General features: G+C 36.8%; 1 protein-coding gene across 1 annotated transcript; it reads right to left on the bottom strand.

Annotated features, from left to right (window-relative positions):
• Positions 1-7,660: 7,660 nt before the first annotated feature.
• LOC126797284 (uncharacterized) lies at positions 7,661-15,981 on the bottom strand (the record flags this gene model as incomplete). Its single annotated transcript, XM_050523937.1, is given in 6 exon segments — positions 7,661-7,992; positions 8,024-8,095; positions 8,155-8,217; positions 8,283-8,372; positions 8,404-8,447; positions 14,894-15,981. Coding segments are annotated over 6 exon segments (1,689 nt in total), but the record flags the coding sequence as incomplete, so codon positions are not given.
• Between the last annotated feature and the right edge of the window lie 3,762 nt (positions 15,982-19,743).

Raw genomic sequence — 19,743 nt, 5'->3', positions numbered from 1 at the left:
ATCGATAAATTTTCATTTTGGTTTAGTTATGTATAAAGTATAAACTGCATGCATGCATGTATACTAGCTTGTATTGTTAGACTGATCAAGTTTATATTATTATGTGTACATGTGCAGTAGACGATTGCAGTCTTAATGGTGCTCTTGATCGACATGTAAGAATAATATTGGACTAAATATTATCTGTTAGGAATATATTAACTCAGCTGCATTTCATTAATATAATTAACTTAAAGTAGATGAGTTTAACTAGGATTGTAGTAGCTTGTGGAGATTATATCTCTCTACAAGATCAGAGGACTTTATCCAATTAATTATCTGATTAATATACACGTATAATGATAAGATTATATCTCTTATTCTGTTAAAATTACAGCTAATCTAGGACTCCTTATGGGGTGAGTCTCTAGTTCAAAATAGGCCAATATATAAGGAGATAAAGTCCCTGTACTCAACATCACTTGTTCCGAGCATTAAGTCACAGTTCCATTCTGTTGCTTGGTGTTGAGCTACAGAAGACCTTCTCTCTATTACTAATCATTCTACTTAGTGTGCAGTTGTCTCATTCAACATGTTTGGATCTGTTGAAGAAGGTGAAAGGAGAGGGATGGAGTTAGGTATATTTCTTAGTTCTTCTAAGAATACATTTCTTCTGTATTCATATATATATATGTGTTTATGATTCTTGTGAAATGATCTTTATTCAGTATTGTTTGATGCATATAGGCTCTGCATCATACCTATCAATTGGTATCAGAGCAATAGGGTTTTCACAAAATCATGAATCGTATATTTGCAGTTCATTTTCATACTGGAAATGATTTTTTCATTTTCCTGTTAATTAAATTAAGAGGGCTTACAGTTTAATCCGCATTCATTAAAAGCCCTAATCCATCTGTTTTTAAGTTAAACCAAGTCTAAACCCGATATCATCATTAAAACAAAAGAAAGGGAAATGATGAAATTTTCAGCGTCTTTTCTTTTTGGTTTTGATGCACACAAGCTCTTGCATCTTCATATGTGTCTTCTTTTCTCTTGTTTTGGGTGCAATGAGATTAAAAATCTCAGTAGGGATTCAAGACCCATTTAGGCACTCAATTCCTTGGAGAATTTTAGTTTTCATTTGGGTAATGTGTGCATCATCCTCTTCTTTTGTACTTCTGTGTTTTTGGGGCTGGGTGATTGCAAATTGAGATGAATTCTCAGTTCAAGGGATTCAAGACCCCTGCTACAGAAGATGGTTTTCATTATGGGACGATTTTGGTATGTGATTTATTTTCATGCTTAGTTTTTAAATTTTGGTGTTGTTGTTAGCAGAGGCAAAGGTATGTTTTCTCTGTAATCTAGATCTTGTCGAAAACTTAAATTCTACATTGTGAGTTTGGTCATATGAAGAAGTGTTGGCATGTAGATTCTGTATTCGTTGTGGTTGACGTGTGCTATGCATATATGTATGATCTTTGATGCATGAATTGGTTTGATCTGGAGGCTGGGAGTGGCATATTTGAATATTGTAGCTTTTGTGTTATACTATGATTATTTGATTCTCCCAAATTTAATTTCAATTCAGATTCATAGTATGCAGCATTGGTAAATTTTATACAGTTGATGGTTTTCAGAAAATAAAGTGAATTTGCCATTACAGTTGTCTTTATAATCACATTGATACAGAAATTTAACTATTTTGCAAAAAGCAAATTTTTTAAGGGACTGTTTTCAATGAATATGCAGTAATGAAAGACATAATATTGTGCTATGTTTTAAAAGTGAACTCCTTATATCTTCCAAAGAAGTTTTGAGTTTCAATTCTAAAATATATGGAGTGGTATAAGCATGAGCAAGAACACTTAAGATCTTTTGAAAATTTTCTAATCCAAAGACTAGACTGTTTTAAAAAATAAAAATAAAAGATTTTTGTTCATGTTGTATACTAATACAGAAATTACAGAACATGAGGATTTTATGCCACAAAGGCATTATGTTTGTGTTGCTCCAGTTATAGATTTATGGAATAACTACAATGATATTATAATGTATATATAAATATATGATTTTGGTTTTTTGCTTGTTTTGGACATGCTTGAATTTTCGGTATGTTTTTGCTTACAATAGCATAACACATAGGGAAAAACACTTACACTTTTTCTTTCATTTTCTTTTTAGGCCTCACGACTCACTCTTCCATAGGGCTAATCGAAAACTTGAGTGGAAATAACTATATAAAGTGGAAGGACCAACTGGAGTATTATCTTGCTATTCATAACATGGATTACTGTCTGCGAGAGCAGAAACCCCTTTATGCCACACCTGATCCAGATGATGAGGATGGTAAGGATCATTATTATGAGTGGAATATGACTAATTATATGGTTAAGAAAATTATCAAGTTCACCATGACTGATATGGTTAGGGGGTCTATAGAGGAACCAGATGATGCAGTGACTTTTTTGGAGTATATTGCTGAAAAATATAAGGCCAGAGAGAAAGCTGAGGCTGCTAGGTTAAACAAGAAATTTCATGAACTTAAGTATGAGAGAGCCAGAGGTGTGAGATATCATATCATGCAACTCATTGAGATAAATGGAAAACTCAAGGACATGCAGCTGGGATTTTCTGAGGATTTAGTTATCCATCAGGCTTTAGATTCACTCCCTAGTCCCTACAGTCATCTGAGAACAACCTACAATGCCTTAGAGTCTAAGTGGACCTTAAACAAACTCATATCTATCTGTGTGGATGAGGAAGAGAGAATTAAGAAGGAGGCTGGACCAACTACTGCAGTTAACTTGGTTGAGAAAGCTAAGAAAAAAAAAATAAGACTAAAGTAAAGAAGACTACCACCTTCAAGGCAACTTGCAAGCCTACAGACCCTAAAGTTGATAAGCCCTTCAAGTTCAAATATTTTTTCTGTAAGAAGATTGGACATACTAAGAAGGAATGCAGTGGTTTTAAGGCCTGGATGGTGAAAAAAGGTGACTGTTTTCCTAATTCAGTTTTTTCTTTAGAAATAAATTTCTTGAATGTTAATACTCATACATACTGGTTGGATAGTGGTTCACCTATTCATATTACAACCTCTCTACAGGGTATCACAAAGAGGAGGGAGCCAAGAAGGAGTGAACAGCAAGTTCGAGTAGGAAATGGCCAGAGAGTTCATGTTAAGGCCATAGGAACCTTGAGAATCGACTTAGGTTTAGGAAAATTTATTTCTCTAGACAATGTTTATGTTATTCCCTCTTTGAAGAGGAATTTGATTTCAGTAGGGCTTTTGGTTAGTTATGGTTTGAAACTTGTTATGGATCTTAGTGGAATAAAATTATATCAAGGTTCTGAATATATTGGTTATGGTATGTTTTCAAATCATTATTTGAGATTGGATTGTTCTGTCGTTGAACATGAAATACTTATAGTTGAGAATGATGAAAACATGAAATCAATGAATTCTATTACAGGTGTTAAGAGAACTTTGTTTAAGAATAATTCTGCTAATCTATGACATAGGAGATTAGGCCATATCTCTAAACAAAGGCTTAAAACATTGGAAAATAATAAAATTCTGCATGTGTTGGATTATAGTGACTTGACTGATTGCATTGAGTGTTGTAAGGGAAAATTAACAAATGTCAGAAAAACTAAAGCTGTGAGAAGTACAAAACATTTAGAACTCATTCACACTGACATTTGTGGTCCTTTTAAGCATAAAACTTTATGTGTAAATACATACTTTATCACATTCATTGATGATTATTCAAGATACTGTTACATTTATCTACTTTCAGAAAAATCTCAAGCTTTGTAAGCCTTTAAGATATCTAAAACTGAAGTGGAATTGCAACTTGGTATCAAGATAAAAACAGTAAGATCAGATAAAGTAGGTGAATTTTATGGGAGGTTTACTAGTGCAGGCCAGCAAAAGGGACCATTTGCAATGTTTTTACAAAAAACATGGCATTAAGGCACATTACACACTACCCCATATAATCCAACTCAGAATGGAGTTGCAGAAAGAAAGAATAGAACCTTATTGACTATGGTTAGATCAATGATGTGTACTTCAGGCTTACCAATTTATTTGTGGGGTGAAGCTCTTAAAACTGCAAATTATATTTGCAATAGATCACCCTCAAAATCAGTTGAAACAACACCATTTGAGCTATGGTGTGGTAGGCAGCCTAGCCTACATCACTGCCATGTATGGGGGTGCAAGGCTGAGGCTAAAATTCCGGATCAGTTAAGAGATAAATTAGGCACAAATTCATTGAGTTGTCATTTTTAGGTTATTGTGATAAATACAAAGGGTATAGATTTTATACACCTCAAAACAAAACCAAAATTTATGAAACCAGTAATGCAAAATTTCTGGATGAAGATTGTTTCAATTCAAGCTTCGAGGATTTAACCTTAGAACTTGAGGAATTGGTTGATAATGAGGCTTTAGTTAATGTCTTACCCTTAGCTACAGACACACAAATGACACGATATTTTAGCCTAAATCTAAACACAACTGCATATGTAGTTCCTGAACCTCAAGTAGATAACATAGTTCCAGAACAAGAACAAGCTGAAAACTTAGTTGAGGAAAATTTAGCAATACAACAAGAAGAAATTCATAGCCCTGGGAACCTATAAAACCCTCAAGTCATGGAAAATGCAGAAAACTTTGAGCCTAGAAGATCCACTAGGGTAAGGAAACCAGTTTATGGGGCAAACAGTCAGTATCATGTTTATCTGCAAGAAACTGAATATGTTCTAGCTGAAGAGAGTGATCCATTCAGTTACAAACAAGCACAAGAAAGTGAAGAAAGCTATGAGTGGTTTAAGGCCATGGAAGAGGAGATATGGTCTATGTCCAAGAATAAAGTATGGGAACTTGTCAAACCAGTTGAAAAACAAAAGGCAATAGGATGTAAATGGGTGTTTAAGACCAAAAGAGATGGTAGTGGTAATATAGAGAGGCATAAAGCTAGGTTAGTAGCTAAGGGATTTACTCAAAAAGAAGGCATAGATTATAATGAAACTTTTTCTCATGTTTCAACTAAAGATTTATTCAGAATTATAATGGCACTAATTGCCCATTATAACATGGAATTAGACCAAATGGATGTAAAAACTGCATTTTTGAATGGAGAATTAGATGAAGTAATTTATATGAAACAGCCTGAGGGTTTTGTAGAAGCAGGGAAAGAAAATTATGTTTGCAAACTTAAGAAATCAATATATGGTTTGAAACAAGCCTCTAGACAATGGTACAAAAAATTTGATTCAGTGGTATCATCTTTTGGTTTTGAGGAAAACATTGTTGATGAATGTGTTTATATTAAGACTGCAAAAGATGATTTTATTTTTTTGATTTTGTATGTAGATGACATTCTCTTAGCAAGTACTAGTGTTAAGTTGATTAAAGAAACTAAGTTTTTTCTATCAAATAATTTTGACATGAAAGATTTAAGAGAGGCTTCTTATGTTTTGGGAATTGAAATTAAGAGGAATAGGAAACTAGGACTTCTCGGATTATCTTAACAAACCTACATTCAGAAAGTACTTAAGAGGTTTGGCATGGAAACATGTACTGCAGGGGAAGCTCCTATGTCTAAAGGTGATAAACTGTCCAAAATTTCTAAAAATGAGGGGAAGATGACTGCTATGGATAGCAAACCATATGCTAGACTAGTAGGTAGTCTCATGTATGCCCAGGTTTGCACTAGACCTGACTTAGCATTTTCAGTAGGAATTTTGTCCAGATTTCAATCTAATCCTTCTTTAGAACACTGGACTGCAGGGAAGAAAGTTCTTAGGTACCTTCAAAAAACAAAATCTCACATGTTAGTTTATAGACAAGTCAAAAAATTAGAACTAATAGGCTATACTGATTCAGACTTTGCTGGAAATTTTCCTAAATCTAAGAAATCCACTTCAGGCTATGTTTTTATGCTCGCTGGAGGGGCTGTGTCATGGAAAACCATGAAACAATCAATTATTACCACCTCCACTATGCAGGCTGAATACATAGCAGTGTATGAGGGCATGTGCTAGGCTCTTTGGATGAGGAATTTCTTGATTTATACTGATGTTTTAAGTGGATTAGTTTCACATGCTGTGAAAATATTCTGTGACAATGAAGCTGCAGTATGCTTTAGTAAAAACAGTAAGAGGTCTACAAATTCCAAACACATTGATTTGAAATATTATGATGTGAGAAAGAGGGTTAAGAAGGGTGAAGTGGTAGTTTTGGACATAGACACTGATTCTCAATTAGCAGACCCATTCACCAAAGCATTAGCCATATCTTGTTTCCAGAGGCATGTGAAGAACATGGGTGTGTTGGAAGATTTATATGCATGAGCTCAGTGGGAGCTTATATCAATTTAGCTTTGTGGGAGCTTCTAACAGTTTTTCATTTCAATTCATTTAGTGTAATAGGTTGTTTTTCCAAGTTGTAATTTTTGATTCAATAAACACTTGCTTATTGCAAGATGCTTAATAAAATCTCGAGGTATTTTAGTTCAGACTCCATTTTATATCCTTGAATCTTAAATTTACAGTTATTTGTTATAATCAAATCATTTCTATATAGTTACATATGTATATACCAATTCAGTACATAATATCATTCAGTAAATCATTTACCATACAGTTAAGTTTCAGTTTCACTACAGGTAAATTGTTTTTTGCAAGTTTTTGATTGAATTCAAATATTTGCAGAACTGTGAGTTTTTGGTGCATCAAATAGATATAATTACCAAATATATGCTCACCTTATCATTTGGCTTATGTGATCTTAGTGTTTGACATTAGTGGTCTCTAATCATCTTGGTTTGTAATCAAACATGGTTCTTGGTTCTATGTTAGATGATATGTATTGACCAAGCTGTTTTTAACGTCTATTAGTTACATTTGCTTCAGCGCGCATTTCAGTTGTTAATTGTTCAGTATTGCAGCTTCCTAGCATAAATAGATTATATGAGTCCAGTGGGAGATTGTAAGAACAATATTTGACTTAATACTATCTGTTAGGAATATTAACTCAGCTGCATTTCATTAATACAATTAACTTGAAGTAGATGAGTTTAACTAGGATTGTAGTAACTTGTAGAGATTATATCTCTCTACAAGATCAGAGGACTTTATCCAATTAATTATCTGATTAATATACATGTATAATGATAAGATTATATCTCCTATTCTGTTAAGATTACAGCTAATCTAAGACTCCTTATGGGGTGAGTCTCTAGTTCAAAATAGGCCAATATATAAGGAGATAAAGTCCCTGTACTCAACATCACTTGTTCCGAGCATTAAATCATAGTCCCATTCTGTTGCTTGGTGTTGAGCTACAGAAGACCTTCTCTCTATTACTAATCATTCTACTTAGTGTGCAGTTGTCCCATTCAACATGTTTGGATCTGTTGAAGAAGGTGAAAGGAGTGGGATAGAGTTAGGTATGTTTCTTAGTTCTTCTAAGAATACATTTCTTCTGTATTCATATATGTGTTTATGATTCTTGTGAAATGATCTTTATTCAGTATTGTTTGATGCATATAGGCTCTACGTCATACCTATCACAACCCGATAGCTGTCGAAGCTACACCAGTGAGCGAAATGTGACTACGACTGATGTAGTCATTCCACAGACACGTGAGTCAGAGAAAATGAATATATGTCATATTGAACAAAGCTCATTTTGTGCAGAGGGCGGTGCAGAAGACGAGATAGAAGACTCAAAACAAGGTGGTCGTGGCGGTAGAGGTGGGGGCGGTAGACAACGCGGCGGTAGAGATGGATGAGGCGGAAGAGGAGGTGGATGAGGAGGTGGGGGCGGTGCTGAAGATGAAATCGAAGAGTCTAAACAAGGAGGCGGCAGTGGTAGAGAAGGTGGGGGTGGTGCTGAAGATGAAATAGAAGACTCTAAACAAGAACAAGGCGGTGGTAGAGGAGGTGGACAAGGCGACAATAGAGGAGGTGGTGGAGGTGGAAGAGGAGGGGGCGGTGGTGCTGAAGATGAAATAGAAGACTCGACAAGGAGGTGGCGGTGGTAGAGGAGGTGGGGGCGGCGAACAAGGTGGAGGTAGAGGAGGTGGAAGAGGTGGCGGCGGTGCCGAAGATGAAATTGAAGATCGACTCTAGACAAGGAGGTGGCAGTGGTGTAGAGGAGGTGGGGCGGCAGACAAGGTGGCGGTAGAGGAGGTGGAGGTGGTGGAAGAAGAGGTGGCAGCGGTGCTAAAGATGAAATAGAAGACTTTAAACAAAGAGGTGGCAGTGGTAGAAGAGGTGGGGCGGTGGACAAGGCGGCGGTAGAGGAGGTGGACAAGGAAGTGGGAGAGGAGGAGGCGGGAGAGGAGGCGGCGGTGGTGAAAGAGGAGGTGGGGGTGGAGTTGAAGATGAAATTGAAGACGAAACAAGGAGGCGGGAGCGGAAGAGGAGGTGGGGGCGGTAGAGGAGGGGGTGGGGTTTGAAACTGAAGGCCCGTACTTAGCGAAATAACATCATTTACATAAACAAAGTGCCGTTTCAACAAAGATTAGGAGATGTTTAACTACCACAAATAGTAAGGTTTAACAAAACAACTCAACCACTTGCCCTGGAATGGTTTCCTGACATAATTATACACATTATATTATATAACCATTAAAACAATACTTCCAATTATTTTTATGGAAACTTTTTCGAAATCTCCATTTTTAGAAGATCGAAATTTCTAATTTCCGTGAAATTTTAGTCATTGGTTTGAAGTAATATGAACATGTTGATATATTGCCCTTACTGAAGAGCGATCAAAAGCATAGTTGGAAGCCAGAACCAGATGAAAATTTCCAATTAGAAATGCATGCATGTATCATAAGGTTTCGGCTTAAAGGAACCATGTTCAATTAAACAAATGTTTCATTTGGCGCTCATGATGCCACCACCACACCACCTATTCTTGTACTTTCTACTTAGCTGCAGGTTCCATTGTCCCTCCATTTTATCAGTGTTCTAAATATCGGGATATATCGGCGATATATCGGTGATATTTAGAAACCGATAGGATAAATGTCATATCGCCTTAATATATCGGTCAACTCAAAATATCGGATCAACATGCAATATATCGGTGAATTTTTTTTCGTTTGACTTTTTTTTTTCCGTGGATTTTTTTTTTCGGAGACTTTTTTTTCGATAATGTTTTTTCGTTGCCTTTTTTTTGGTGACTTTTTTTCTTGTTACTTTTTTTCGGTGATTTTTTTTAAGGAGACGATGTCGTTTTGAGAAATTTCAACGCAAATAGACAGAAGGTGATTTATGAAGATGATTTTGACTTTGATTCTGATAATGAGAGAATTTATAATGCATGAATGCATAATCAATATCTCAATCTATCTTTTGTGCACCTATTTTTGTTCAATTAGTACTTAGTAGTTAATATTATTTGGTATATTTTGAAATATATGTTTATAAATATATTAAATTTAAATTAAAAATTAACAAAAACGATAAATCCGATATAATCTGATATATCTCCGTTATATCCTTATTTTACAAAACCGATACGATGCCGATAACCAATATTTAGACCATTGCATTTTATATAAGCTGAAATAAGTGATTCTTGAACCCTAGAGCTCGCTCTCTCTAAGTACTTATTGCATTCCTGTCTCATGGGAGTTGCCGAGTTGGGAAGAATTAGCCTAAGAAAATCAACCAAATACAATGCTTCACAGTCCTCACTAATTCAAGCATGAATTCGTTAAGAAATTAAACAACAGTGACTAAATAATTTAAAAACTCAAAATTTTAAAATGCAAATAAAGACAAATGGTAAACTCATCAAATATTAGTAAGCTATGAACTATAAATTAAGCCATGATTGTATAGACCATTCGATCACTTGGTTTTTTTTTTCTTTTCTGATGAGAATTGAAGTACAGACCGATCGATTATCCACTTCTTTAACTAAGTGTATTACAATGCAAATTAAAGATACGCAAAGAAATCCATTGGATAGAACCATTAAGCAGAGCAAACAAAATTGACAGATATAGAAGCAAAGATAAATAAAATCAAACATATCCCTGAAGACTATGAAACCAGACTAACTGATGTAACAGACAGTAAACAGAACAAGTGGTATGAGACTTATCAAGAAGATTCAATCATCGAAAGTTATCATGAAATCCCAGCAAATAAATTTGCGAAAAAGCATGTACAACCCTCAGACTCAAACTTGTTAAACTAAGGAGCTGGAAAAAAGATTTCCTCAAGAAACAATCAGCAAGCCCGGGTTTTGAATCCTAGATGGTTCTAACTTTCGTTCTCTGTTGTTGCTTGGCGTGCCAGTACCTTTGAGTTAGGTACAACTCTTGCTTGTTGATGATGATTGCGCTCACGTACTGTCTTCTTCTCGAACGATTGTTCCGCAGTTGCTGATAAACCGCTGAAGTTCGAATGACCTATACACAACCGGAGTTTCTAGGTACCTTTCACTCCACCTCAAGTAGATGGCCGATCTTACTTTAGACCGCTTGGGGAAAAATAGAGCTTATAATGTGTCATTGATAGCGGGACTCTCTTGCTATACGGAATTGCTGACTAGTGCAGACTTTTGTGTTTGCTAGAAGCTAGGCTAGCGACTCGATGGATTTGACTCTGGTTGCCAAAACTAATCGGACTTGTTGCTACATGCAGCACGAGGCGTACATCTGGGTAGCTCCGCTCCGATGGGAGACTTGGTTGCCGAAGCTAATCGGACTTTTGCTCTGTGAGGAGACTTGACTATGCAGTTGCGCGATAGTTTGTTTGACGTTGTGTGTTTTTGATTTTGCACATTTGACCCCTTTATATAGAGAACACAGATTGTTCTTTCTTGCGGATCAAGTCTTGAGAACATCTTAGTTGATTTGAATTCACTTTCCTTATTCAACTCAGATTCTATACAGCATCAATCCCGAAATCTATTCAAATAAGGAACGTAATCTTGCTCTTCGATTGATTTTCCCCAAATAACCAATCCACAAGCCTAAATAATATAGATAATACCAGAGTATTATTTTAGGCCCAAACATTGGGGCCATGCTAAAATTTGTCTCCTAAAATATTATTTTTTATTCAGAAACCAGTAAACCATCTCTAACAAGGAAGGGTTAAATTTAAGCCCTTTCAAATATTTTATGAATTTGTAAACTTATTATATAATTATTTAATTCAAATTAAATTGAATTTGAGTTAAACTATTTTTTAAGGTGTATGTTTGGTTGGGTATACCTATTTGGTTTCATTGATACCATTTTGGCATGATATAATTAATCATCATCAGATAAAAGAAAATAATTGATCATCGTGATCTATGCAGCTTATAATACATTTTTGGATAATTTAAAAAGTTACCTATTTTGTTTTTAGACAAAAAAATACAACATAAACAATGGTCATATTTAAGATCCTAACTATACATTTAATTATGTATAATAACAGTGTTTTATCATTAATTTGTAATTTGTAGCATGACACATGTCTTTATATAGTGTACTACAATCAACCCACATGCATAATTTTTTATTTTTTAATCCGATTTGAGACCACAAATTAATTTGGCCTAGGCTAGCCAAAGGACTAAGTTTGGCTTAGGAGTGGGACGAGACGGGATGAGACGAGACGATGCTCATCTCACGTTCAATCACACTCTTTTGAAACGAGATGGGGGGTTTTTGAGAATGATCCCACTCGGGATTAATCCCGGTTAGGATCGGGACGGGACGAGCCTAATCCCACCATCCCATGACTTTAATATACCTAATTTATCAATTCTCACATACAATTATCATTCAACATTTCAAGTAATTCAACTATGAATTAACAACATTGAGTCATTTAAGTAGTCCAAACAATCCATCATAAGTCCATTACAAACATAAAAACATCAATCCATCATACACTTAAATATTAAATTAGTCACACAACAAACATGAAACATGAAACAGAGGTACAAACTTCAACATCGATTACATTTGTAACCGGTACAGACTTCCCCCTTCTTTTTCCTCTTAGTTGGAGGTGAACAATTGTTCATACTTGAAGTAGTGTTCTCATGATCTTCAAAAATGACAAAGAGTCCAAGAGTAAGTTTTTTAAAACTAGATCTCTATATAAGCGTATCAGCATAATGAGTGTGGTTATAAATGCTACAAGGGACTACTAGCCAAAACTAAACCCAGATTTGGATTTGGCAGGATGAACTCGATATCTTGTAATACATCAATCCATTTAAGCATAAAAATGAACGAACAATGTAACAAATTGCACATGACTTGGTTGTTAATTTAGTAACTACAATTGTTCGAGTATCATAATCTGTGAGAACAATGAATTCATACTAACTTTGAAATGGCAGCATACCTCTCAACAAGAAACCTAATACATATACCATCCAATTTAAATAAAAATTATTATGCGGGACGGAATGAGACGAAGCGGAATATAAATTATTCATTTTACGTCCCATCTCATTATTATGAAAATGAGACGGGACGAATGTTTTTAGACCTCCGTCTCATCGCATCCCTAAGAATTTCAAGACAGGATCATAATTTCAGTTTTTTATGCCCATCCCTAGTTTGACCCTTTTGATGGCCATTTTATGGCACTTTGACATTTTTCACTCTTGTTGTTGGAGATCAAAATAAGCCATAATTTATTATATAACCCTTTAGACTCTTTTACTAGAGATGACCTTAGAACTAGGAAGCAAATTTGTAACACACCCTTATCATGCTCATCACCCTAAGTAAATATCAAGTGTATGTTTTCTCAATAAATTTATGACTATAATATTATATAAAAAAATACTTGACATTTATTTAGGGTGATAGACATGAGGTGAGCATGATATGGGTGAGCAACAAATTTGTTTCTAAGAACTGAGCACAAAGCTTTAGATTAATCTCATATTCTTACTGAAAAAACAAAAACAAAGAAACGCATATATATAGCTATATATATACCTGAATTGATGTTTGTCCGTTTTCTCTCGTTCTCTATCGATCATATATGCTCGTATCAAAGAACTTAAAAAAGACAGCCACACAGAATTAACAAATGGCATTGCGGTTGAAATCGAAATTCAATGGCTCAAAATTTTAACACTGTAGTCAACAGCTCGCGGGGACTACATTTCTAATCAAATCTCATTGGTTGAAATTGAAATTCAATGGCTCATAATTTAAACAAATAGATCTAAGAGTTGGAGATAGTCAATATAATAGCCTTACTAAGTTACTATACATGCAAATAGTTTTTTTTTTCAAGGGTATGAAATTTAGCTCAGGGGTTATTTCAGCCCCCACAGATGGAGATGACCTAAGAAACAGTCCTTGTTCTTCCTAGGTGTAGCAACACTCAAAATGATATTTTCAAAATTAATTTGGTGCATATTTTGACACCAACGGAGGTCATGACTTGGTAATTCATATATGTAGAGAGAAACTGGCCGGTAGCTTTTTCCACGTACTAATTGTATTTTCATCTCTTTTACCATTATTCTTATTTCTATTTCATATTTATTTTGTTATTTCAGTGAAATATCCATATATACTTGTGTAGCTGAAGCAGTTATAGGCAAAATCTTCTTCTTTTTTTGGAACTGAACGTACTAATTTTCTTTGGGAGTAAGCAGTACCGTAAGTAGTTAATGCATCAGATATGGTACGTGCTTCAACAAAAAGACAATAAATATATATTGCATGCATGATTTGATTGATTTCCCTATTGGCTTAAATATTGAATTAGACCTTGTACGGTTTAAACCTTAGGCTTTTCCCGGCATATCTCTGTCCTCAGATTAAATATTCTTAATGATCGAGTTGTTACTTCAGATTGTTCTTACCTTGCAAGATTCAGCTAACTTTTTGTAAAACAATGAATAAATGTCGATAAGGTGATTGTGGAAATTGTACGAGCATTGTGGAAGGATCGGAGGAAGACAATCACCCGTCGATATGTATATAAGACAAGTTCATGACCTCAGTTTCAAATACTACGCTCAAAATCAGTTCACGCCAACCATGAAAACCCGGCAGGTTCATCGTAACGGTTCCTACTCCTCGCTTATAGTTTTATCACGGAAGCCAGATGCCACCATTTTACCTTCTCTGCTGAGCTCAACTTGTACACACGTCTCAGTTTACCATGCACAGAGCTTATGTGCCGAAGTGCTCAGGAGCCAACTAAGTCCGTCGGAGTCTAGATCTATGTCCGAAGTGCATAAGTAACCACCTACTTTACTTAATTGCTTTTGTATTTTACCACACCCACCTTACTATAAATACCTTCAAGCGAAGCCTAAGTATCACTCACAGAATCGAAAGCAGTTCGACCTCAAAACAGGTTCAGTATGTTGCCCAGGAAAATGAGTTTAAAGCTGCATGTTTTCCTATGTCTCCTGCTTGCTCTCGGTCTAGTCTTTTCAGCAGTGGCAGCTGGTCGGGTAGTGCCCAAAGATGAGAAGCCAGGTTACTACAATGCACTATTAAAACTAGTCGGATAGTTTAGTTGTTTATTAGCTGCATGCATGTATAAATATACTCACGAATATAAATTTGTGCATGTGTGCAGTAGATGATTGCAGTTTCAATGGTGCTCTTGGTCGACGCGGTAGCTGTCATAGCTACGCCGGTGAACGTCGTGTAACAACTGATGAAGCACTCATGCCACAAACACGTGAGTCATGATTCACATAATCGTTTTCTTCATCCTAAATTAACGTCAAATTAAACAATCCTCATTCTGTGCAGACAATGAAACAAAAGAATCAGAAGCACCAAGCCTTGGCCATGGTGATAATGAACTTGATCACCACGGTCGTTGCGGTCATCACTGTGCTAGAAAATTTGGCACTAGTATGGATAGCAATAATGCTGGATATGGTGGTGGTAGTGGTGGCAGTGGAGGTGGATATGGAGGTGGCGGTAGTGGTGGAGGACGAGGTGGCGGACATGGAGGGGGTGGTGGACAAGGTGGCGGCCATGGAGGTGGAGGTGGACAAGGTGGAGGACATGGAGGCGGCGGTGGACAAGGTGGTGGACATGGAGGAGGCGGTGGACAAGGTGGAGGTCATGGAGGAGGTGGTGGACACGGTGGTGGTCATGGGGGCGGTGGTGGACAAGGTGGAGGACATGGAGGCGGAGGTGGAGGAAAAGGTGGTAGTAAAGGAAGCGGTGGGGGTGGATACGGAGGAGGAAGTGGTGGTCAAGAAGGTGGTGGCGGACAAGGAGGTGGCGGACAAGGTGGTGGTGGATATGGAGGTGGTAGCAGCGGACAAGGTGGTGGCGGTGGTGGATATGGAGGTGGTAGTGGCGGACAAGGAGGCGGTGGTGGTGGATACGGAGGTAGTGGAGGACAAGGAGGCGGCGGACAAGGTGGTGGAGGACAAGGAGGCGGTGGACAAGGTGGTGGACAAGGTGGCGGAGGACAAGGCGGCGGACAAGGTGGTGGAGGACAAGGTGGCGGCGGACAAGGTGGTGGTGGACAAGGTGGTGGTGGACAAGGTGGCGGACAAGGTGGTGGAGGACAAGGTGGCGGCGGACAAGGTGGTGGTGGAGAACAAGGAGGCGGTGGACAAGGCGGCGGTCAAGGTGGTGGAGGACAAGGAGGTGGTGGTGGTGGATATGGAGGTGGTAGCGGTGGACAAGGTGGTGGGGGAGGAAAAGGAGGCAGTGGACAAGGTGGTGGAGGAAAGGGAGGTGGTAAAGGTGGTGGCGGCGGATATGGAGGTGGTGGAGGAAAAGGAGGCAGTGGACAAGGTGGTAAGGGTGGTGGATATGAAGGGGGTAGCGGGGGACAAGGTGGTGGTAAAGGTGGTGGATATGAAGGGGGTAGCGGGGGACAAGGTGGTGGTAAAGGTGGTGGTGGAGGACACGGAGGCGGCGGCGGACAGGGTGGAGGACACGGAGGTGGTGGGGGTGGTGGATATCAAAGCGGTAGTGGTGGACAAGGAGGTGGGAAAGGTGGGGGTGACAATTACTAAACTTAGCGGGAGACTTCTACAAAATATTGTAGACTGTACGTAAATAATGATCAATGTATAATTATGTCTCCGAAAACTATAAGGTGGATGCATCTAAATGTGTTGCTTGAATCCTGAATGGTAATCAATCGTGTAACTCTTTTCAGGTTTCATAAATGCATATCTTATAATACAAGCACTTGTTGGTTTATCAAATTTGTTAACCAAAAACAAATGTGAGTGTATGTATGATTCAAAAGGTAAGTGAAATTTATATAAGGACAGGTTTTGACAAAAAAAGTTAAAGATACATAAAGAAAACATGAGGGATGTATTTGACGTCGACCTTGTCTATAGAACCTAATGAAAAGATGATGACCTTCTTCATTTTTAGTTTCCATTTTAACTTTGGATCTCGTAGACGATGTAAAGTAATTGGAGGATGCGATTCAGTTCGATCACGTATGTATGATTTTGTGATGTGTGTACCCCTACCTATAACAAAGGAAAAGAGCTAGATAGTGAGACACCTGCTAAGCCAGTAAGAGGGTTGGTCAGTTGGTGATCACGTACGTACTGGCTGTGGATACACTACTGCAATAGCTAGCCACTAGTTCCCAGTTTCCAGTTCCCACATTAACGTACTGATACGTAGAACGTGCAGAAGTCAGATACCAAAATTCATCCGGCTTTGTGATTCATGTTAAAGTTCTCGCCTAGAGAAGTTACGATTTTCTACGGTTTCTTATATTGAGTTGCATGCAGGTAAATTACGTACATACGTGCTGTGCCATACATGCAATGATCATACAATGAATGATTATTACAATTATTCCAAATACTAATGTAAACTCATCTTCCTCGCTCGAGCATCTCAAACCCTGTCGTTCACTTCGATCTGGTTTCTGAAGCTTGTGAATAATCCAATATATGATCTCTCTCCCTATCTCCAAAGGGGCAGGTTGCCGTTTGACCCTGCAGTCATTGACTGATTGGCTAATTGCCATATTACTCCTGGGGTTTTTTGGTTGAAGACTTGAAGATAAATTAAGGGTCCGTCCATGAATCTACCACCCGGAGCGTTATAGTCAACTCAATTTTATAACTCTACTATTACCTTAAAAAACAATTATAAAACATATATTATAACGCTCAAGTGGTATTGTTAATCACTAAACGTTGTTTTAGTCCTCTATACGCTTAAAAAAATCACTAACTGTGGGTCTCTCATCTAGCCAAACACCCATCAACATGAGAACACCCAATGTTTATTACAACCCATAGTGGGCAAGACAGCAAGCTAGTTTATTACAACCAGTGTTTATATATCAAAATTAACTAAAGTCAAAAGTGATTAATGATTTTTCTTTCGAATAAATTATAGTACGTGTGATGCGAGAGCCAGTTAGGCAAACTAACTATGATCCTCATGTAATGCAACTAAATAACTCAATCTCCAGTAATGAAATCGGTTGGGATGAGAAAATGTGAAAGGATATGAACATTTCATGTGACATTGTCTATGTACTATAACCTACACAATACACTTGTTCGATCTCTAGTCTCGTCGAAGAAATAAAACAGAGGAAACAGACAAATTCATAATGTTGTAATTAATATACAATTCTACATGCAACAGTTGGAAAACCTAACCTATATGTAGTTGTAAAATGCTACATATATGTGTGTGCATCCCACACACGTGTGAACGATTATGCAGAGCAAACCTAACCTCATTCATTAATCGTGTGATAATCGATGTTGGTGCTGCATATAACAACAAGAGTAAAATTCACTAACAGTCTCTGAACTCATGTGGTAAAGACAGTTTGATTCCTGACCTTTAAAAATGATTAAAGAGATCCCTGAACTCTTATTCTGATATCAATAAGGTACTTCTGTTAAAACTTTTAGAATATTCCGTTAAAATATTCTTTTTTCTGTTAATTTTGTCATTTTGTTATTTGTTATTTGTTAGTTGGAAATTTATTTCTTTGAGTTAGATCTAATCGAAGATTAAACCTTTCGAGTTGTTCTGCAACTTTGTTATTGCTTTTTTCTCTATATAGATAATCTAGAAATTCAATCAGGCTATGTCTTAACGGATCAATATCTGCTACTCCAATCTCCTTTTGGAGATGAATATGTTCGTCGTATAGGATATTTAATATTCTACAAACGTATTCTATGGAGTATTGGCTTTTCTTGAATATGTTTTGAATGAAAGCACACTTGCCACTTATCAGTAGCTTTTTCAGTACAAAAAGACTGGTAATTTTTAAGTCTGACTTCTTTTTTATTGGATAAAATGAGCCAATTTTGTGGCATAAGCCTGATCTTCACTTGTTTCTGAGCTAAACAAGCTCTGATACCAACTAGGGCGAATCTAACCGATGCTCAAAATGTGAAGAGGTTTATGATATTCTTCAAAAATTTCTTGAAGAACTTCGATATTTTCTTGAGATGCGTAGATTCTACGCTGTATTCTGTAGATAATATCCCAATAATTTTTTATATTTCTTGGAAGGTTCTTTCTATTTCTTATTAGTTTTTTATATTTTTCTTTTTCTTGTTGCAGTTCTTTTAAAGACAGTTTAGCAAACGCTAAAAGCCCAAGTCCAGAAGCTATGATAATTGCTATGATGATAAAATAACTGTTTACCTTTGAGTAAACTGCTTAGAAAAATAAATTTTAAGAATTAGATCCAACATGCTCCGTCAAAATTTTAACAAAATGACAAAATTAACAGAAAAAAAGAATATTTTAACGGAATATTCCAAAAGTTTTAACAGAAGTACCTTATTGATATCAAAATAAGAGTTCAGGGATCTCTTTGATCCTTTTTAAAGGTCAGAGATCAAACTGTCCTTACCACATGAGTTCAAAGACTGTTGGTGAATTTTCCTCTAACAACAATATACAAGTTAATCTTACCAAATATGGAGACCGGCCAAAACATAAAGACAATGAAAACGGTGCGTACAGATGTCACGCTTTGTCCAATAAGCAATCCTTCAAACATATAACATCCAATAGATTATGCATATATAACTGCATAGGGTAGCTAGCTATTCTTCAAATAGTTTTTATTATTGCTCGAATCTTTTTGGATTTACATTGTTCCCTAAATCAAGCTTGTTTTTCTGAGGAAAATTATACCAAATCAAAGAAAAGCTAATGACTCAAACTGTTTTTGCAGCTGGAAGACAAAAGCAATGGCCCCAAAGTGTGAAACAAAAAGGGTTTGCAGTCGCTATTTTTAATAAGCTCCTCTCAGTCCTTTTCTCCTTTGAAAACAACATCAACGGGAAACGCTCGTCATCATCTTCTTGGGAACAAAACAGACCTCCTTCTCCTTCTACTCTGTTTCTCATTTTCCCCATTCTTTATTTCCCATTAGCTGTATTTACTATATATAAATATATACATAATTGAGTACTCCCAACAACACTCTTCCCATTTTGTTAAAATAGATTAGTCCATGTTTCTGAGGTTTCGTTGAGCAACAATTACTGACAAGTTAGCTAGGACCAGAAGTAGTAGTTATGAAGGTGATCAAGAAGAAGAAGAAGAAATTAAAATGGTCCCTGCAACTGAAGGCTGATCATATCGATCCATCTCTCAAGAAAAGCTTCTTATGATGAGGAACATGCAATGCTAGTACTTTGAGTAGTTTTGGTGGAGAATTCATCGGAGCAAAAGATTTAGCGGCATACATGGGGAAAGCCAGGCATTTGTTCTTCTTCTTCTTCTTCTTCTTTCTGGTTTC

Source organism: Argentina anserina, chromosome 6 (genome assembly GCF_933775445.1).
Source record: "Argentina anserina chromosome 6, drPotAnse1.1, whole genome shotgun sequence".
Classification (NCBI taxonomy): Eukaryota; Viridiplantae; Streptophyta; class Magnoliopsida; order Rosales; family Rosaceae; genus Argentina; species Argentina anserina.
The sequence above is the reverse complement of the archived record's forward strand: the minus strand, read 5'-3'. Positions and strand labels throughout refer to the sequence as shown.